The 22,958-nt window shown below is 38.3% G+C and overlaps 1 protein-coding gene across 1 annotated transcript in view; it reads left to right on the top strand.

The window, feature by feature from the left end:
• Positions 1-3,060: 3,060 nt before the first annotated feature.
• LOC140730104 (nuclear receptor subfamily 5 group A member 2-like) overlaps positions 3,061-22,958 on the top strand; it is a 94,805-nt gene continuing 74,907 nt past the window's right edge. Inside the window, exons 1-3 of the mRNA XM_073050241.1 lie at positions 3,061-3,190; positions 16,858-16,976; positions 17,232-17,373. Of these exons, the coding sequence (XP_072906342.1) occupies positions 3,127-3,190; positions 16,858-16,976; positions 17,232-17,373 (325 nt within the window). The 5' untranslated portion in view covers positions 3,061-3,126. The remainder of the gene's footprint in view (positions 3,191-16,857; positions 16,977-17,231; positions 17,374-22,958) is intronic.

The raw sequence follows: 22,958 nt of genomic DNA, 5'->3' as shown, positions 1-22,958 counted from the left end.
CTGAACATATAACATGTCAGATTTTGAAGTGGTTGGGTTACAGCAGCAGAAGGTCATGAACGTACAGTCAGTGGCCACTTTTTAAAGGCTCAGGGGGCACAGAATGCAATGGATAGTGAACGTATATCTACAGTGGTAAAGACCACTAATGTGACATGCCTTCAAGCATCCTATCATCTGTGTCCCGCCTTTTGGCTTTGACTAGCAAGGCTTGTAGAATTGAAACATATATTTTATAGAGACTTCCACAATAATAGTCACCAGCAGCACAAAATGTTCTTTTTTTGATTCAAATTGAACAAATTATTCAAAATTTACTCAGTGTGCATTCGTTCAAAATTAATTTCACAATCAGTAGGCTAAAATTAATCCATAACCCTCACTCATGTAACTTGTGAAATCATCTCCTTTAAAGGACTATGTTGTGGAACTTTGTACTTCCATGTGGTATGGGTTCTGCCGTCTCACTGCCTTTCATCAGGGATCAACATTATTCACCATACACATTTATAGAGACAGTGGATTCCTGTTATTTGGGCCACCAGTCAACCAGGGCAGCCACTTATTTGGGACAACACTTAATGAAAACTAATCAAGAAAATAGCCAGGATTCCCTTCATTTATTTGGGACACGATGCTGTATAACTGGGACAGGAATCTGTTGTCAAACAAACTTCAGTTAAAAACATAGAAACACTACAGCACAATACAGGCTCTTTGGCCCACAATGCTGTGCCAAACATGTACTTACTTTAGAAATTACCTAGGGTTACCCATAGCCCTCTATTTTTCTAAGCTCCATGTACCTATCTAAGAGTCTCTTAAAAGACCCTATCATACCCGCCTCCACCACCATCACCGGCAGCCCATTCCACACACTCATCACTCTCTGTGTAAAAAAAACTTACCCCTGACTTCTCCTCTGTACCTACTTGCAAGCACCTTAAAACTGTGCCCACTCGTGATCGCAGTTGTATGAACTTGTGTGGCCATTAAACACCAAACTGTGCTTAGAGCAAACAGTTTTTAGCTAGCATCAGTTAGGTTTGTGTGTGCTCAAAAGTTGTGATTTTTGTCAGATAGCTAGTGAAAAACAAGCAGTAAGACAAGTCTTGCTCACTGTGGTTTCAAGCATTCAAGATAGCAGCTGCCAAAAATGGTTGGGAATGAAAATGAAACCGTTTCACTATTTCAACAAATTAGGAATTACAAATAATTTGAAGTTATCGACAATCATCTTGAATGTTACAATGAAAATGAAGATTTTGGAAGATGCAATCATCGAAAGTATTGTATGAAGATGTCTGCACTGATTTTGTTCGTTTACAATCAAACAAAATTACAACTGATGAATTTCTCCATCAATAGCTATTAGGAACTGTAGTAGCATTGGTAGTGTTCTAATTTGTTCTGCATTTCATTTAAATACACAAGTTCTTACACAGTTAAATGATAGTTTGTCCTTTTTCTTGTACCTTTCTAAATATTTCCATGAAACTTCATCTAATTGGGACAGGCGCTTAATTGGGCCAAAGTGTACTGGTCCCGATGTGTCTCAATTAACTGGAATCCATTGAATTAGGAATCTGCTTTGGTGTATTGGCATGACATCCAACAAAACACACCAACATTCAACAATTACAAAGAATAAATAATTTTATAAAAATACATTAGAGGTTAAAGTACAGATATGGAACAAAATGTTCATAAATACATAAATACTGGGATGTATTTACAATGTAAACAGCATTATATAAAGTGTTTTAATGTGCTTACAGTGCAGTGCAGCAACAGAAGAAATAGATAGAGAAGGGGGGTAGGGGAAGTGACAGAGTAACAGATAGGAGGGGGTGGTGGGGAGGCTAACTAGAATGATTGTTTAGATTTATTGCTTGGGGAAGGAACTTATAAGATGGCATGAAGTTTTTGTTTTAATAACCCTATAGTGTTTCCAGAAGGTAGAAAGAGATTTAAACTGTTTGTGGCACTTTGAAATGTGGCAGATACCACTGTAAATGTCACATTTATTAGTGGGTCAATATTATTTGGAATGGATGAATCTGTTACAGCAGTTACAACACTCCGTGCAGTAAATCTCTGGAAATCAAGAACAAGGAACAAAAACCTTCACTGTTGCGTTCATTTCCTGCACTATCCACCTTCATGGATTCCTCACTTCTTCAGACACCAATTAATACTTAGCCCAAGTGAAGTGTCTTGACCCAAAACATCGATTGTCCATTCCTCTCTACAGATGCTGAGTTCCTTGGCCTCTTGTATGTTGCTTCAGATTCCAGCAACTGCAATCTTTTATGTCATCAATTCACACTTACTATTTGGTTTGATCAACATACTGGTAAAATTGCACACAGGCAAACGTGAAATGTAATAACTTTGGCAAACATATGAAAAATTAAAAGCACAAGAGATTTCTGTAGATGCTGGGAATCCAGAGTAATACTCACAGAATGCTGCAGAAACTCAGCCGGCCAGGCAGCATCTATGGGAAGGCAGAAAGAGTTGATGTTTTGGGCCAAGATCCTTTACTAACTGTAGACAGAAGAATTTACAGCCCTTGCTAAATCACATCGTTATTTGATTCTAGATTGTCATTTTATATTTTCACTGGGAAATCTATTCCACATAAGGTGGCAAACAAAACCGAAACTAGCTGGAAGACATGGATTCCTACTGAAAACAAATATTTGGCTTTTAAAACAACAGAGATCAGAACCTCCAGCCCCGTACAGCCCCTCTGGTTTATGACGAAAACATCGCCCATCCATTTTCTGTCTACCAGACTTGGTTAATTATTTCTTTCGTATTATCTGTTCTTTCAAAAAAAAACTTCTGTCATTTTGTAACTAGGATTTCTTATCTCTCATGAGGTCACCTGACCAGAAGAGCCAATCAAATTTCTACACCGGACCCTCATTTCGTTATTAGCCCCATCATGAGTTGGCTGGTGCAGTTTACTGTCGTACTGATACACACATCCTGATCAGAGTTCAGTAGCAAGTATATCATTTTAGTTTTCCAACTCTCGATTTTTTTTTTTTAAATTTGAAGATCATTTTAACTAGGCTAGAGGTGAAACTGTTTGGAGCGGATTCTCTTAAAGCAGTAATGTCTGATAGTCCTTCGGTGATTGAAACTTGCAAACCCATCAAACAAACCCTTCCAGACACACGTAAGTATTTTCAAACATATTTGACTATTCACATGCAAAATTTAATTATTAGAGAGAATGGGTTAAGTAGAGGACTGTACAATGTATTATGTGATTATAACTTTATATCAATCCATGGAAGAGGAACTTTGAATGGAAGAGTGTTTTAGATTTAAACTCATGAAAACTTATGACACATATAACTGAGATCTGTAATGTTTGGTGGCAAATGCATAGAGATTGCTCATTTCATTACAACATTTTATACTGCAAGAATATATCAGAACTACTCATAAGCATAACTTATTGACATCTCTTCAATGTTACCTGGAAAAATGTAAATCATCAAATCGTGAAAGGACCTGCTGTGTCCAAATGTGCACCTTAAAAGAGGAAAATATAAAGCCAGTGGTAGAACGATCAAAAGAATCGACAAGTTTCTGGGGGAATGCATCATGTTATCTTAGAACGCTTGGCTTTAGACTGGTGGCATGCAAAATTATTGCAGCTCAGTCTGATTTACAGCATTCACATTGCTCGTGAAGAATTGTGGTCTATTTCAGTTTGATTTTTGCTTGTATATAAAAACTGCTGCAAAATATTTATTAGCAATTCTAATCTGTGCTAAGTGTTATGCTGCATCCAATGGTGTCTACATAAAAATATAGTTATGATTAATGCATAGAAATTCAGAGGATGTTTTAGTGGTGAAAAGAACTTTGGTGTTTTTTTTAAAGCTGCAACTTTTTAGAATGTTTCAACCACTTTGTATTTGTAAAATGGTCGAAGTTTGCTACTTGCTGGTTCTGATAACAAGGTAGCTACACTGTGATAGCAGAGGCAAAATGATTCAACAAGAAAACACACTATATTCTGAAAAAATTAACAGTGTACATTTGTTAGGGAACTACTTGTTCAGCACCCAGAAATAACATTTTAAACAATGTTGTTATAAAATGGCAAACACATTGTTTAATAAATATTGTTACAAATGTACTCCTTCAAAGGAATTCTTCAAAATATTTGGAAAAATTATAAATAGGTTTCAGGTACTTCTACTGGAGTTAAACAAATCTAAAGAGAAGTGTACAGGAGATTACCATTGTAAAATAACGTTCTAACAAATGCAATGTTTAGAAGCTAATTGCTATACTACAGTATTGTCAATTATTTCATCTAGAGCCCCTCCCAGGATTGTAGAAGAGAACTTCTGTTTTTAAGAATCTTTTGGTTTGTATTTAAAAGACTGCTACAACTTTGATACATTGTTAGTTTTTCATAACTACTACATAAACACAAATTCATTATTCAGTACAACTTGCTCGATGTTTTGCAGATCCTGTTTTTGTGTAGCAATGTTTCTTAAAGTAGAACTGATTATTAATGCTTTGTGAAGACATAAAGTCAGACTATTTATGTTTAGTAAAGAGAGATTTTTTTTAAATCACAGTAACACAGATCTACAGAAAGCCCAAGAGAAATATACCATTCTGATTGCAACTTTATAGAATGAATCAAAATAGCATTTTTTGTTACGCTTTCAGTGGAAGGTGATTTTTTTTTTGTTATCTTCCACAAAATAAGCAAAATATGGATATATTGGGGGGTTTTTGTGTTTGCTCAGCATAGCTACATACATGGCACATTACACTGTGTTGTAGCTGGAAAAAATAATTGTTTTCAGATCAAACTGCATTTCATTATTCTCTGCTCCAATATATCCATATTTTACTTATTTTTTGTAAGATGACAAATAAGGAGTAACTGATGGAGTAAATCCTAATATTTTTATTCAAATACATCTTTCTTCAACATTTAATTTTGACATTTATTATGACAACATACATTCATATTTAGGCAAGTTTAATGCTATATTCAAACGACTGCCCAGAAAATTTAAAATGTTACTCTTGTCCAGTGAAAATGTAGTCAATTGTCTGTGGGGTTTTTCCCTTAAAATACCAGTCTATGCATCTGATTTAGGATCATTGGTTTATAAAAATTCCTAATATATTTTGACAAATAAACAGAATTAATCTGGAAAGGTAACTTTGAAGGTTTTAATGTTCGCAGAGGAATGCAACTTAAGTATAATTTATGATTGAATCACCACAGGGCCACACTGAAATGAAAACAGCACATTTAATATATAACGATACAAGTGACAGTTGATCAACACCTCAATGAGATAACAGATTTTAGTGTCCAAGCCACAAGTTCATGACTGTTCCTTATCTTGTTGATAAAGTAATGTCAGTTTCCATCGTTAAAGGAATTTTTGTTCTAAAAGAGAAATGTGTATTTATAATTTGACATCGGTAGTTAACTTTTATGAGATTAGCAAACTGAAAGCATTTAAGTAAGTTTTCTTTTTAAATAAGTGCACGTTTTGACTTAACAATGAGATTTTCTCATTCAGGTCAATGTACACAATTGTTACTACAAGTACGATTTGCTCCTTTTAAAAGTATTATTGCATGAAAAGCTTTTGCACATAAACTGAAATATGGCCCATTTTAGTTAGAATAATAGCTTGCATATAAAACAGAGCTTGGAAGGTGAATCTTCATTGCTTACATATATTGCCATACACAATATAACAATGTCTTTTAAAGCCACTCTTTTGGCAATATATACACAAAGACTTAACTGAAGTTATTAGCAAACATGCTGGCTCATCTTTATTTGTTAGAAACGATATGATTAGATTTGTTTTATGGAGAATTGAAAACATTAAGGACTATGTAATTTATTTTTTTTACACACTGAATACAAATATCTCATCATGTCCAGATTATTAAAAACTGGCAGAAATTTACCTTGCAGAAGATTATAGCTCATTTTATCCTTTCTTGGGCTTTCAAATCAGCTGCAATAAATATAAACAGTTAAGATTTTAGTAAAAATAAGATCCTAGAAATGGTAATAACAGCCATGGTGGTAGAAACATCCATGATACTGTGCTGGGGAGGTAACTCCAGCCTGTAGATCTTCTGCACAAAAAAAAGATAGACGAGAGGCCAGTAATACAGAACGAGGAATGAAACAAATAATTCAGGAACAAAGCCAAAAGATATGGCACAACAAAAGCTCGGCAGATTACCGAGTCAGCAAAATCAAAAAATGTAAATGCCTGATTGAAAGCAATTCAACGACAAGAACAAGAGAAAGACAAAATTAAAAGGACACGGTAAAAAGCAAAGAAAGGGAATTAATGAGAAATAGGTTTTTAAAAAAACATGGAAAAAGAGGAACAATAGAGTGAAATTGACAAACAGAAATGCATAGAGATTGAGAGCTTATAAAAGAATTGCATTAAAGCATTATTAAAAGGCAAGCAGAAATTAATTTGACATCCTAGATTTTAATTATAATATAGCCTTGCATTATTTTAAGAATAATTTGCTTTATACCCCTCCCTTATTAATCCTTTTTACCTAATCTATTGACTTTTCAACTTAAATTTGTGCAATTTTCATGAACAAACAAGTGAAACTCCTATCGAAAGGAAATGCATTCTTGCTACCAGGATAAATACGGAATGAAAGTGCAAAATAAACAAAAATGTAATCTTATAAAGAAAAAGAGATTACAGTGTCATCTGACAGTACAATTCTTCTGCATTGGCTGCATATTCAGCATTAATTATTTTATTTATTAATTTCAAAACTCTATGCCCTATTTCCACTATTGAACATTAAAAGGCCTAAATAGAGTGGATGTGGAAAGGATATTTCCTGTAGCGGGGGAGTCTATGACCAGAGGACATAGCCTTAGAATAGAGGGATATCCCTTTAGAACAGAGATGAAGAATTTCTTTAGCCAGAGTGTGGTGAATCTGGGAAATTCATTGCCACAGATGGCTGTGGAGACAAAGTTATTATTTAATGCTTTGGTTGATATATTCCTTGGTTAGTCAGGGCATCAAAGGTTATGGGGAGAAGGCAAGAGAATGGGGTTGAAGGGGAGAATAAATCAGCCACGATTGAATTGTGGAGCAATTTGATGGGCCAAATGGCCTTGCTCTACTCCTATATCTTATGTTATGAAAGTCAGGGTTCCCAATCGTTTTCATTTACCATTAACCAAGTGGTCCACAGACCCCAGGGTGGGAACCCCTGCAATCAATTTCAAAAGAATAGGAGATTAAACATTTCACAAACAAATGAAGCAAACTATTCTTCAGAAACTCAAGTTAAAAGAAGCAAAAGCTAAATCTCACTTAAAAGTTCAAGCATTTGTTCATTTGGAAGCCATTCACATTAACTTTACGGATCGTTCATTAACCTTGAACTTAGTCCAAGGAAAAATTAATTATTTTAAAATTCAGATTTAAAAATTAATTTGTAATGAAAAAAAATTAATTTATTACAATTACCACAAAATTACATTTTATTAATTAAGTTCATACGAAAGAAATCTGCTGCTCAACACAGTAACATCTTTAGAATGTGGGAGGAAACCAGAGTTCCAGGAGGAAACCTATGCAGTTATGGGGAGAAGGTACAGACTCCTTAGAAACAACAGCAGAAATTGAACCCTGGCTGCTGGGACTTTAAAGCATTATGCTAACCGTATGCAACAGTACACCAAAACTCCTAAGAGTGTTACTTGGTTGTATCAAGAATCTCAGGGTAACTTGATGCTATCTTTGTGTTCCAATGAAGCAAGGGCATTATAGATCAGCGATGTCCACACCTCAATAATGAAATACGGAAAACAAGCATTGCTCTTTACGAAGTGGTGAAGGTGGGGTTAATGGGGTAAAAGGAGGGTGGATGAGTACACAACTTAGCCAAACGTGCGTCTGGTCCATATTTTTTTAAACCAGGGATTCCCAACCTTTTTATGCCATGGACCCCTATCATTAACCGAGGGATCCGTGGGAACCGCTGCTTTAAACCTTTTCTAAAAAGTTAGGCTCATTCTCAGAGGGATGGGAGCCATTTGCCCCAGAAATTGTGGAGTATATTCAGATCTGAAATAAATAAATTTAATCTTAATGCCCACCAACAGTACTTAATCATTTCCTGTCAGTCACTTCATGTACATTTACTCCTGTGCCTATTGTCACTTTATGAGCATACAATCTATATATATATATATATATATATATATATATCGCATGTACTTACATTTATTGTGTTTTTTTATTATTGTCTTCTTTATTATTATTTTATTTTTCTGCTGCATTAGATCTGGAGTAACACTTATTTTGTTCTCCTTTAAACTTGTGTACACATTAAGCAATTTTGAATTTAAAGATAACAAGGGTTTTGGTGAGCGAGTAGGAAGTGTGAACTCATATGATGTTATTGAATGATGGGACAAGCTCAAAGGGCCAAATGGCCTATCTCTTATGGTATAGAGAATAAAAGGAAAACACACTAAAACCTAGACGAACTCCGTAGATTAGTCAAGTCAACTTTTACTGTTATTTCAACCATAACTGCTGGTACAGTGCATAGTAAAAATGAGAATGTTTTTCAGGACCATGGTGTTACATGACACAGTACAAAAAAACTAGACTGAACTACACCATCTACGGAGGGGAATAAACAGTCAATGTTTCTGGCCATTCCTGGTGAAGGGTCTTGGCTCGAAATGGCGACTGTTTATTCATTTTCATAGATTCTGTTTGACCTGTTGAGTTTCTCCAGGATTTTTGTGTGTGTGTGTGTTGTTCTGGATTTCCAAATCTGCATAACCCCTTGTGTTTAAAAGGAAAAAAAAGAAACTAGGGTAATTTCTCTCCATTCAAAGCAGGAAATTTTCCAGGGAGAAAAAGCAACAAGTGGAGGATGATTATAAATCTTGAGTACAAGAGCAGCTCAGAAGAATATGGTTATCAAAGGAGGTACCTAAACATCACCACTTTACCTGACATTTGCTTCATTACATGTAACCTCTAAACTATTGTTATTATGAACTGTCCATAATGAACCGTGATGCTTGTTAGGTGCAGAAAGAACTAGGAGCACTGAAATCAGGATGTACAATTTATAAAAAGTATGAATTAGTCAAGAAATCACAGTTATACAGCAGGGAAGTAGCTTCTGTGGCCCAAATAGTCCATCTAAGCCAGTCCGGTTTGCACAGGTTTGACCAATCTCTCTCTAAACCTGGACTGCCAAGATTCCTTGGACCCCTCAATCAACCGCAGAGATCCTTGGCATAAAAAAAGTTGTGAACCCCTGCTCCAAACCATGTATAGGAAAATATTTTATTATGGGAAAATTCATGGATTTCTTATGTAATTTAATTTCTAACATAGATACTTACTGTAATTTGTAGTATCTTTATGCACTACACTGCTGCCACAGAACTACAAATTTTACAACGTATGTCAAGTGATTATAAACTTGATTTGGACTAAAAATGATCAAGCAAATGCATTTTGGAAATGTTGGTATAATATACTCCTGTGTTCTGAGAGCACGAGTGTTTATTACAGAAAGACAGAAGCTTTGAAAATTAAAATACAAACTGCTGGAGGAATTTAGTAGGTCAGGCAGCAGTCTTGATGCATGATCTCCAGCTAAAACATCTACAAATCCTCTAGCTCCATGGATGCTGCCTGACCTGCTGGGTTCCTCCAAAATGTTGTTTTCATTCTTCATAATGCAGTATCTGACATCTCTTATATCTCCGTTTTGTTAATAAACCATAATTTGCTGCTTCCCTCTGCTAGCCTGCAGGTCACCCTTGAACAAGGAGTAGCACATGCTTAACCACAATTCCACCCCCCCCCCCCCACCATTCAGGGTCACATGAAGCTAGGGAGCAGGTGGTGGATGGTCTTATGAGCAGCTGGTCCTGGTTATATGACCACTGACCCCAGGCGGACAATTGATAATGGCAGGGGTCACCCAGCTTGAAAAGACAATGCCCAGAAGAAAGCAATGGCAAACCAATTCTGTAGGAAAATTTGTCAGGAAAATAACAGCCATGAGACCACGATCACCCACATCTTACGGCATGGCACATAATGATAATGATGAAGAATCTAAAAGGTCAATGATTAAAAGTCATGAAATGAACATTGATAAATTTGAGGAATTAGCACTTTCTTCTAAATGTCCTCGTAAGGCTTCTCAGTTTAGATTACAGTTAGCAAAACATATTTTGATAAACGTCATAGATGTAAGAAATGTAACAGCCAATGAAGAGCCTATTGCAATACAACCACCATATAATCTGTTTTATGATAGTTGTGAGAGATGTATGTTGGTCAGGATAACCTGGAACCATTTCTTCCTTTCAATATTGTTGATTATTTAACAACCTTCGAGAGCAGAAGGGGATTGGGGAGTGTTGTACAACAGAAGGACCTTGGAGTTCAGGAACAAACTTCTCTGGAAATGAAGACAAGGCAGATAGAGTGGTGAAGAAGTCTTTAAGCATGCTGGTACTGAGTAGAGATGTTGGAATGTTATGCTGCTGTTGTATAAGGTGCTGCTGAGACCACATTGGGAATATTTTACTAGGGTTTGGTCACCCAGCTACAGGAAAGATGTTCAAAGTAAATTTATTATTAAAGTACATACATGTCATCATATAGAATCCTGAGATTGTTTATCTTGCAGGCATTCACAGTAAATCCATGATGGAACTAATATAGAACTAATGAAAGACTGCCAACCAGTGTGCAAAAGACAACAAATTGTGCAAATACAAAAAAAACCCCAAGAATAAATAAATAAATTATATCAAGAACAAGTGTCCAAGAAAATGAGTCCATGGAACATGGGGCAAATGAAGTTGAGTGAAGTTACCACTTTTGGTTCAAGGCTGAAGGATAATAACTGTTCCTGAACCTGGTGGTGGGAGCCCTGAGGCTCCAGAACCTTCTTTCTGATGGCAACAGTGAGAAGAGAGCATGGCCTGGGTGGTGGGGGGTCACTGACGATGAATGTTGCAACAATGCTTCGTGTAGATCTGTTCAATGATAGAGAGGGCTTTATTGTGACAGACTGGGCTGCATCCACTACTTTTTGTTGGATTTTCCATTCAAGGGCACTGGTGTTTCCATACTAGGCTGTGATGTAGCCAGTCAACATAATACAAATTGGAAAGAGTGCAGAAAAGATTCACAAGAATGTCACCAAGTCTCAAAGGACAGAGTTACTGGCACAGGTTGGCCAGACTAGGACCTTTTTCACTTGATGCAAAGGATAATGGCAGGTATAAAGTCATGAGGGGCTTGGACCAAGGGAATGCACTCAGTCTTCTTCCCCAACGTTGGGGAATCAACTAGAGAGGAGAGGTTTAAAACGCAGAGAAAGTTTTCCAATAAACTTGAGGGGCAACTTTTTTTAAACAGAGTTCGGCAAGCTTATGGAACGAGCTGCCACAGTAAGTGGTTGAGGCTTTAGTTATTGCCTAATTTTATGTGAGGCGCTTCCGGAGCCTCCACTCCCGCACCAGCAGGCACAGGAAGAGCTTCTTTTCTGAGGCTGTGACCCCGCTGAACCTCACATCACAGCGCAAAGCAGTACTGCACCCATATTGGGCTGTCTCAGTACTTTTATATTTGTGTGCTGTAGCACTTACTTTTTATTTGCAGTTATTTTGTAAATAACACTATTCTTTGTACTTCTGGTTAGATGCCAATTGCATTTCATTGGCTTTGTATCTGTACTCGGCACAACGACAATAAAGTTGAATCTAATCTATTAGCGTTGGAAGCGTGGTGACGCTTGCGGGCAGCCCCCAGCACACCCTCCGACGCATTTCACTGTATTTTGCGATGTACGTATGACAAACAAAGCGAATCCTAACTTTGAAAAGACAGTTGGTTAGGTACACGGTTAGGAAAGCTTTATATGCGCCAAACGTGGGAATACAGTACTAGCTTGAATGGTCGGCATGGACTAGTTGGGCCGAAGGGCCGGTTCTGTGTTACATGAGTCGCCAGACTACCCAGGTGTTGCTTTAGGCCAACGTGACACGACATTAAGCCCGGAGACTGGGAATGATTCTCACAAAAACAGCAGAAAGATGAGAAAAAAACCTGCTTGTATCACGTCTGGAAACTGACCTTCCACATCCACGGAGTCCTGCGCCTTTCGGTGTCACAGCTCCAAAACTCACTGACCACTGGCAACGCACGCCCACCCTGATTGGTCCCCTCGGCGTACCTACGATCAAAGGTTACCCTATGAGCTGCGAGGGCTGGGTGGGGAGGCGGGGCCATATTGCTCAAACAAGAGAAAATCTGCAGATGCTGGAAATCCAGAGCAACACACACAAAGTGCCGGAGGAACTCAGCAGGTCAGCCAGCATCTGTGGAAAAACAGTCGACGTTTCGGGCCGAGACCCCTCGGCAGGACCACCCTGTTGACTGAGGGGTGGGACGAGGGAAGGGAAGTCCGAGTCAGCCTATGATTGAGCCTAAATGTTTGACGGACAAGGACTGTCTGGGTTTCACGTGGGATTTTCGTGGATAAATTGGAGCCTTAGGGATAACAAATTCTGCTGTAAAGAGCGAGGGCCGAACAGCATCCAACCCTCCTGAAACATTCCAGCTTCTTGTCAGGACATGAGAATATCAATAAAATTATATTATCCAAAATAATATCCTCTAACCAACGATAATTTCAAACTCCCTTTATTTTATGTATAAACAATATGAATCAGCTTCAAGAGTTTATTGTCATGTGCGTAAGTCCAGAGAGATACAGGTAATATGAAAGGAAAATTAAATACGAGAGATTCTGCAGGTGCTGGAATTCTCAACACACACACACACACACACACACACACACACACACACACACACACACACACACACACACACACACACACACACACACACACACACACACACACACACACACACACACACACACACACACACACACACACACACACACACACACACACACCAAGAGTCTCGGCCCGAAACATCGACTGTTCATTCTGCTCTGGCTGCTGAGGTCCTCCAGCATTGTGTGTGTTGCACAATGAAAATAAACAGCATGACAGGTTCGTAGGCTCAGAGAAAATATAAAACATAAAGTATATATAAATTATACAAGAGAACGAAGAGAGAACAAAACTGTGTAAAAAGCGGACGTAATGCAAAATCCAACGCTCACTAACGGGGACTCTGAACTTGAGTGCGCATCCTTGTGCGTTTTATTCTTTGCAGTAATGTTAGAAATGTAAAGTGTAATTTACAGGCGAATTGAGAGCAGGGGGCCCCGATGCTGTCGGAGGCTCCCGATTTGCTGACGGTTGTTTAAAGTATTGGTATAGCAAATGCAAATCCAATTAAATGTTTTTCCTACCTATCGGAAGTCTTTCAATAGGTGCATTTAATGTCAGAAAAATGTATACAATATACATTCTGAAATTCTTTGTCATGGATTGTTGAAACACTAGTGTTGAATTTATCGATTTCATAAGACAGGTGTTGCTAACCTGATAAATGCGAACCCAGTCTTCCTCTATTAGCTCAGACTCGGCCAGACAGACAAATTAAACTTTGGAAATAAAATTGTCAAAGGTGTGAGATTTGCTCACACACTTTTATTGATTGAGACGAGAGCTTCAGATTCGGAATCGGTAGAACACCCTGGTTACTGCGGCGGGTATGACCCTATTTAAATACCTCAGACTATTTAAACTTCGAAAATATAATTGCCTAAGATGTGAGATTCGTTCGCACACATTTAGTCTTTTCCGGGACTCTGTAAAATTCTCCTGTAATTGGGAGAGGGAATTTTGGTTAAGAATCCGTAGAAAAAATACACTTTATGACAGGTCTTGGTCGTTCAGTTCCCCCTTTCCTTCTACACACAGAGTTGGCGAGGCTCCCGTTCGCAACAATTGACTTTAATGTCAATCTCGTATAGTTTAGCTTTCTTTTCCTATTAGTTATCGAAATAAATTCAGGCAACAACCATTTGATGGTCTGTTACCCCCTCCCCCTCCCCAGTCTCTCGTTGCCTATCTTCACTCTTAAATCGTGTGTTCTTCGCTATTTACTTATTTTGTAATTTATACTAATTCCATGTTTTTGCATTGCTGCCGCAAAGCAACGCATTTCACGTCATCGGAGACAGCGATGGCGAACCTTGTTCTGATTCCAATTCTTTCTACGTCTAATAAGTGACAACAATAATAACTCGTCCAACGTTCGGCTGCTCCCGTTAAACCCGCGAGTCTCCGCGCCCCGCGGGCTCCGAGCCGGGCAGTCCGAGGGAGGACAGGCGGCGAGACAGCGAGGGGTGGTGGCGGCTCGCACTGGAGTTATTCCCGCGCGACCAGGTGAAACTCGATTCAATAAGACTCTTTAATACAACCTTTTGGGCTTCAGTTTTCCTTCAGCCAGGAAATGGACAGGAGAACGGAGGTTGCGCTGTCCACCTCTGAACAGAAATAGAAACTGATTTCTGGGGGTCATCCGTTAAACCACCCATGAAGGCGATCAAATTAAAAAAAAACACGTTATAACCCATATTTTTCATCCATAAAATGGCCTGAGTGTCTACGATGGAACAACGGGGTGTTAACATTTTCCACCCGATTAAATGACGTGGTGGGTCTGGTCAATTTAACACTGTTAAATTACGCCACACCCGCCGTATTCGTCAGAGGTTAATTGTTCCAGGACTATACTGTAACTAGACTTCGGTTATTAGTTCACGGGCTCAGGAGACTGCGGGTGCTGGAATCTGGTTCACCAACCTTTTGGAGCTACTCAGCGGGTCGAGCAGCGTCTGTAGGTCAGAAAGGAAATGTGGAGGTTTCAGGTCGAAACCCTGTCCCGAGACGACGGTAAATTCCTTTCCTCGTACAACTGTTGCTCGACCCGGCGAGTTCCTGGAGACAGCCGCCCAAGTTATTGGTCCTTGTGTTACCATTTAAGCTCGATTTAAACCGGGCTCTGAACTGGGTCGGTGATATATAATGAGTTGGTGGGGAATTCATTGTGGAATGAATGCATAGAACTTTAGCACCTCTTCTATGCCCACTGAGTTACACGGCATTACTTCTTTGCACAGTTAAAGCTAAGATTAGTTCTATTTTTCAGAAACACGTACCCCCAGTTTTAAAAACATCTTAAGTGATAACTCTTACACTCAAGAGGTTCTGCAGATGCTGGACGTCCAGGACGCACACAAAATGCTGGAGGACCTGAATTGTGCTGTAGGTTTTTTTTAATGTTTCTACGTAACTCAGCAGGTCAGGCAGCATCTATGAAGAGGAATAAACAGTCGGCGTTGCGGGCCGAGACCCTTCTCGCCAGTCTTCTGAATTCAGGCCGTTTCGTGTGGGTTGACTTGTTTTCCCACACACCATCAGAACGTACCCGGCCTGTAATTCATGGCGAGTCTTCCGCACCTCGAAAAATCCCATTTAGTCCACTTCAGTAAACGAAATCATTGCAGGTTTTAAAGTTAGTGGTTGAGAACGGAACATTCTAACTAATACATTTATTCAATGATTCCAGTTTTAACATTAAGAATATGTCGATTGCAAGTGTCACTGCATATGCGTGAATACAGGAAATTTTAAACACAAGAGATTCTGCAGATGCTGGAAATCTAGAGTAACGCTGTTCCTGGAAAGGAAGGGAAATCTCCCCCTTTCTCTCCAGTCCTGAAGAAGGGTCTCGGCCCGAAACGTCGACTGTTCACTCCTCTCCATCGAAGCTGCCTGACCTGCTGAGTTCCTTTAGCTTTTTGTGTGTGTTGCTTGGCATTTCCAGCACCTGCCGATTCCCTCGTGTTTGTAACACACAAAATGCCGGGGAAACTCAGCAGGTCAAAGCGGCATCTAAGGAGCGGAATAAAGAGTCAATATTTCCTTCATCGGGACTGGCTATTCCTCTCCATAGATCAGGAGTTCTCAACCTGGGGTCCACGGATCCCTCGGTTAATAGCAGATAAAACATGGAAATTTACAGCACATTGTAATGCCGACCATGCAACCTACTCTGGAAGCTGCCTAGAATTTCTTTCTGCATAGCCCTCTATTTTTCTAATCCCATGTACCTATCTCAGAGTCTCTTAAGAGACCCTGTTGTATCCGTCTCTACCACCTTCGCTGGCAGTGCATCCCACACACCCAAGCTCTCTGTGTAAAGAACCTACCTCCGACATCCCCCTTGTAGTAGCAGGGGTCCATGGCATAAAAAAGGTTGGGGACCCCTACCGATGATGCTATCTCACCTGCTGAGTTCCTCCAGAATTTTGTATGTAATACAATAAATTTGCAGATAGTGTTTGCCGCAATATTTGTTTGTGTTAAGGAATTTTATTTTCCAAACGGGATTATTGCAAGGCTAACATCATTTGCATCTTCTGAATTTAAATTCGCGATGTTCGGTTACTTAACAAGTGAGGGATTTCAGATCTGGCTTCTTCAAAGGTGAGACGCAACAGTGTCACAGAAGACTGCAGCGAAAGTGAGCGAGGTCTTCAAATAATCGTTTGTTATTGATTGCTTCGATAGGGCCATTTCTCCGTTACGTCTGTGGGTTGGACCCTGTCTCCATGGCAAGCTGGTGTGTAACTGTGAGATTTCTATAAATTACTGGCTTCAGACAGGGTCAGAAGCAAATAGACATTTGAATATCCAGGTGTCTTTGAATGGTCTGATTCTGTCCGGTCCTCGCCATCTCCATCGCGATATTCCTCCTTTTTTATTGTTATTTTTTCCCACTCCTTTCTGCTCAGCTCTTCAATTCAAGGCGATGGACTACGTTTATGATGATGATCTTGATGAACTGTGTCCAGTGTGTGGAGACAAAGTATCCGGTTATCATTATGGACTATTGACCTGCGAAAGTTGCAAGGTGAGTGTGGAGATGGTCAGTTCCGGTTTATTATAAACGATAAATAAGTCCGCCAAATTCAGGTCGAATTCCTATTCAAAATCGACCCCAGTGTAATAAATAAATTGCACAGTTAAAATCATATTTACAATCTCTAACAGTCTGGTTTGGGGACCAGATGTAGAGGAAGCTACTTGGTCGAATTGTTTTCCGTCATGATGGGTCAGGGTTCTTTTTTCTCCGAGCTTTTCAGTAACTTCTCCCCCCTCCCCACAGGGATTTTTCAAGAGGACTGTGCAGAACAGTAAGCGCTACACTTGTACAGAGAATCAGAACTGCAAAATCGACAAAACCCAGAGGAAGCGATGCCCCTACTGCAGATTTCAGAAGTGCCTGACCGTGGGCATGAGATTAGAAGGTAAGTTCTCTTCTCCCGTTCCAGGAAGCACTGAAAACTGCGAAATTAGTCTTCACTAGTGGTCAGCGCGTACCTTGGAAATGGTTATCACGCAAGTGTAATGCATTGAATGATACGTGGCGAGAAATAGTATTTTTAACTGCAAAATATTAAAATATTATACACGTATTAACCAAAGTGCTATGGGCCATGATTATAAACAAACATTTTAAAGTTTAAAACTCTTCAACTTTCCTGATATTCAGTACTCAAAGAAATAACAACATAAAGGCTTCTCATCCTTAAAGTTGGGATGTATTTTGTCTTAAATTTAACCATAAACTGTAATAACAACTAAAACAGAAACTTGAGTTTTGATTATAGAGCAGTTATATTATTATTTTTTGCAGGAATTGTTCTACATCAGAATTTTGAATTTGTTACACATCTTTACTTTTGAAATAATCAATTTTTTAATTAAATTATGAAATTATATACCAAAAACACTTTTATAATGAATGCCAACTTAACAAACCATACAAACACACATCATATGAGGTGAGAGATCCATCCCTGATTGCTTTAAAAATGAGATAAGATTTGGCTAGTTACGGAGAATTAGGAGAAGTATTGTTGCAGTGCTAATACAAGAAATCAAAATGATATGTCATTGGCATGTGAGAAACACACTGGCACCACATAGTATTTATTATTCACAAAGTCTTTCCAAAGTATTCTTTTCCTTTTTTAATTATGACCTGGTGTGTTCTTTTTGTAGCTGTAGATCTTAATATATTGACAGTTTGATGGCTACAGTACATTGTAGATTGTATACAGAGATAAATTTAAACACACACACACACACACACACACACACACACACACACACACACACACACACACACACACACACACACACACACACACACACAATTCCCATGCAAAGGAAACCAATTGTAAATAATTAGCATTTGACTTTTATTGTTTTAACTAATGAGAAAAAGACCCTGAATTCTACTTGAAAAAAAATTGATTTAGCCTGTTTCACCAATAAACTCTAAACCAGCAATAAATGTAAATTCTCGGGGCTGACATTTTCATTCAGATTGTTTTACGAAAACTACACTTGACTCTTGAAGTGAACATTTAGATTACTGGTCGAACACAATTGTTCTTTGAATGTGCTAAGGAACAGTGCAATGGGGTGACCTGGTAACTCCGTAAATGTCAATGTTAATTTGACAGTAAATATAACTACATTGATATTGCGAATATGACAATGTATGTATTATCATAATTTGTAATATACATAGAAATCCTACTCCAATTTGCATAGAACATACTGAAGAAGATTACAGCATAGAGCATTATAGAACATTTAGTTACACATTATGGAGTTGATGTGTCACTTCACTGACTTCTTAATAGCCAATTTTGCTCAATAGTAATATACAGAGAGAAAAACAAACATAACCAAAATTCAAGTGCTAGAAATATCTTGCTGAGCAATTTTTTTGGCTGACTTTTTACACTATTTATTTAATTTAATTTTTTACTATATATATTTCTTATTTATAGTTTTTTTAATGCATTGCTGCCACAAATCAACAAATTTTCCAACATATGCCAGTGATATTGAATGTGATTCTGATTCTAATGTCCCTTAATCTGCTAATGAAAGCTTTACATGAATTTGACACCCAACAAAACTAAATCGTTTAAGACATTACTGCTCATTACAGGATTGCTCGGTCTTACAGGGTTGTTTCAGACGAATTAGTGAAGGGGCAACTAGATCTAATAACGGGAGGGAAGTGAGGCTTGTCTTCTGAAAGGGCAAGAATAAGTCAGCAGGAGATATCGCTTCACTTCAATTTACGTTATGCGTCTATTATTTTCTGCCTGGTACATCAAAAATTTTTGTAGAGTGCAGAGTATTTCCAATAGTAAAAAAAAAGCAAAAAACTATGGAGCCAGACAACATCTGTGCAGAGAGAACTGGAGTTATCAGGTCTGTGACCCTTTAACAATCCTGAAGAAAGGTCTTGGAACTGAAAAGTTAACCCCTTTTCTCTCTCCACAGATGATATTGAGAATGTCCAGCATTTCTGCAGTTTTCTAAATCTACCTTAGATACAGTATATAATTTGATTCAAAAACAAAATAAATTTTAGTATCAAAGTATGTATAAATCATCATACACAACCTTGAGATTCACTTTCTTGCAGGTATTTACAGAAAAATAAAGAAATAAAATAGAATTTTTGGAAAAAAAACTATACATAAATAAAGACTGATTAACGACCAATGTGCAAAAGAAGACAAATTGTGCAAATAAAATAAATATATTTTTGTGACCATTTACAACAATGAAGTTATCTTAGATGTTACTGCCTCAGTAAAATTTTGCTGCTAGTTACTGATGAATAAAATAGTAAGTTTTAAAGTGGCTTTCTGGAATTTATGTGAATATCATAGCTATGGCTTTTAAAATTATTATTATTTGATATAATCGTTACCCATTTGGTCTTCTTTATAAACTGCAGAACGTTTAATTTCTGAATCCCGGATTGTTTGATTTCTGGTTTGTGGAGTTCACAGTTTCCATTGTTCTGTGGTTTAGGGACAATAAAAACACTATGTTTATTTTGATAATTATTGGATGACGAAGTGGTTAATTTACTTAGAGGAGAGGATTTTAACATGATTGCAGTCATACAGGAGATGAGAGAGATCGTACCTGAACTATTGTATGGCTTTGGTCTTCTTATTTAGGGAAGATTGTACCAGTCTGAAACAGGCAGCATCTGTCATTAAGGAACATTGCTTTCAGGACAAATCCTCTCCCCATAATAACCAGCAGGGAGATACAGGAGCCGGAAGACACTTGCCCACCAAGTTTCAGGCAGAGCTTCTTCCCCTCCACCACCAGGTCATTAAAAATTAACCATCATTGTTCCTCTTCTGCACTATTCAATTATTTTTGTTAACATATAGTAATGATTTTATGTTCTGCACTGTACAACAGCCACAAACAACAGATTTCATATCATGTGTCAGTGATAATGAACATGATTCAGAAGAAGGACAGGAGAGCTTATTGAAACTTACAAAATTCATTTGGAGCTCAGCTGACTTGATATAGGGATGATGCTTCTCTGGGTTGAGGAGTTTATAACGTCACATTTAAGGTCAATCTCAAGATTATAAGTCAGCTCAAAGTCAAGTTCATTGTCAAATGTGGCACCTGCATGTATGCAATGAAGATTTTAATTTAGATTATGGATCTACAGATTTTTGGATGTTAAAGGAATTAAAGTCTATGAGTGGGTACTGTGGTCAGAATGGACTCATTGGGCAGAATAGCCTGTATCCATGCTGTATTGGTCTATGACTTCATGCATGGCAATGGAGCTAATCTTGCAGAATGATAGAGTCATACAGTGTGGATGGGTTACTGAGTCAGTATGAAGGATTAATAAGTAACTCCTGTTCTTATGATCAAGCATTTACAATTAGACAAATAAGTTAGCCACAGTAATAACTCCACAAACTGACCTCTTGGGGGTTATTACCAATATTAAGCAGGAGGAGAGGTTTTACTTATTAAAACTATTTCTTAAAATCATATTAAGGGGACTTTCTCTTTGGAGCGAAGGAGGATGAGAGATGACTTGATAGAGGTGCACAAGATGATGAGGCATAGATCGAGTGGACAGTCAGAGTGGAAATGGCTAATTTTAGGGGGTATAGGGGAGATGTCAGAGGTAGGTTTTTTACACAGCGAGTAGTGTAAATGCGGGTCTGGAGTGACGGCAAAGGCTGATACATTGGGGACATTTAAGAGACTCTTAGATAGGATCCAGGATGAAGGAAAAACAGAGGGCTATGTGGGAGAGAAGAGTTAGAATGATTTTAGAGTAAGTTATAAGATAGGCACAACATTGTACTGTGCTGTGTAGTTCCATCTTCTAAAGTAATTAATAATCTAATATCAGAAAATGTAAATCTTGTGGTTGTTCATTCATTATGTGCCATGTAGGTAATTATGGTCTTGACAAATTTTTCTACAGAAGTGGTTTGCCATTGCCTTCACCTGGGCAGTGTCTTTACAAGACAGGTGACCCCAGCTCTTAACAATACTCTTCAGAGACATCAGTGGTCACATAACCAGGGCTTGTGATATGCACCAGCTGCTCATACGACCATCCACCACCTGCTCCCATGGCTTCAGGTGACCCTGATTGGGGGGTAGGGGCAGTGCTAAGCCCAAGGGTGTCCTACAGGCTAATGGAGGGAAGGAACACCTTATATCTCCTTTGGTAGAGACGTGCCTCTATCCCGCTACTCTAAATTTAGTGTATAATTTTTTGAATATATTATGAAAATGCAGCCTTGGTCAGAAGAAACACTGGCAAAGAATGGGCCTGGTTTTGGAGACAGTAGATAATTTTATGCTGAAACCCCAAATCATGTAACTGATGCAACGCCGAGCGTTAAGGAAATAGATTACTTGGAGAACATGATTCACTTTGCCCATTGACTAGACCCAATAGATGACCAAGTTGAATCAATGCTGGCCATTGACTTGTCTGGACTTTCAGTTATCATTGATGAATTAAAGAGGAAGAGTTGATGAGTTTTCTTTGAGCCAGGATAAGTTCAAGAGGAGGGACTTACTTACGGTAATAATTGCGAGAAGCTTCTTAGAGTTAAGCACTCTATAGGTCTGTGCGGTCTTACTTCCCTCTTTTATAAACACAAGTTATTTAACGACAGAGAAGCAAAGTACTAAATTTGGTCAGATTTCCATAAAGAAACATCCAATATGTGTTTAGCATGAAACAGAGAGAGATTTCAATAACTTCTGATTCTAAGTATTTTGGCACTGTGCCTTTGGGTTTAGTAAAAGGAAAACATTCTCCAATTTCAGTTTGTTTATGCAGAGGCACCTGTCACCCAATTGAACTGATCTACTGTGCAGATGAGAGGGAGCAGATTTCTCTGAGAAAGTGTAAGTTATTCAATAAAGGAAAATAGGACATGTTGGAAATCTGAGAAAAAAAATCAGAAATTTCTGGTATCTTTCATCAGGCCAGGCAGCATCTATGGAGAGAAATATACATGGCAATTGATAGTTGGATGATTTTTCATTAGAACAGCGAATACAATGACCAACTTAGATTTTTTTCCAGTTCCATATATTCACTGCTCTTAACTTGGTCTCCCGTTCAAAGTTAAAGCAACTTTATTAACAAAGTATGCATACGTCACCATATAGTAACTTGGGATTCATTTTCTTGCAGGCATTTACAGGATTTATGAAAAAAACTATATGTAAACAATGACTGACAAACAACCAATGTATAAAATACTGAGAACACAAGTTGTGGCCTTTGAAAATGAGCCCAAAGGTTGAGGAGTCAGTTCAGTGCTGAGGCAGTGAAGTTATCCATGCTGGTTCAGGAGCCTGATGACTGGAGGGCAATAATTGTTTCTGAACCTGGTGGTGTGGGATCTAAGGCTCTTGTACCTCCTGCCCAATGGCTGACACAGGTGGTTAGGTTCCTCGATGATGGATGCTGCTTTCTCGTGGTAGTGCACCG

The sequence above is a fragment of the Hemitrygon akajei genome, chromosome 7, assembly GCF_048418815.1.
Source record: "Hemitrygon akajei chromosome 7, sHemAka1.3, whole genome shotgun sequence".
Classification (NCBI taxonomy): Eukaryota; Metazoa; Chordata; class Chondrichthyes; order Myliobatiformes; family Dasyatidae; genus Hemitrygon; species Hemitrygon akajei.
The sequence above is the reverse complement of the archived record's forward strand: the minus strand, read 5'-3'. Positions and strand labels throughout refer to the sequence as shown.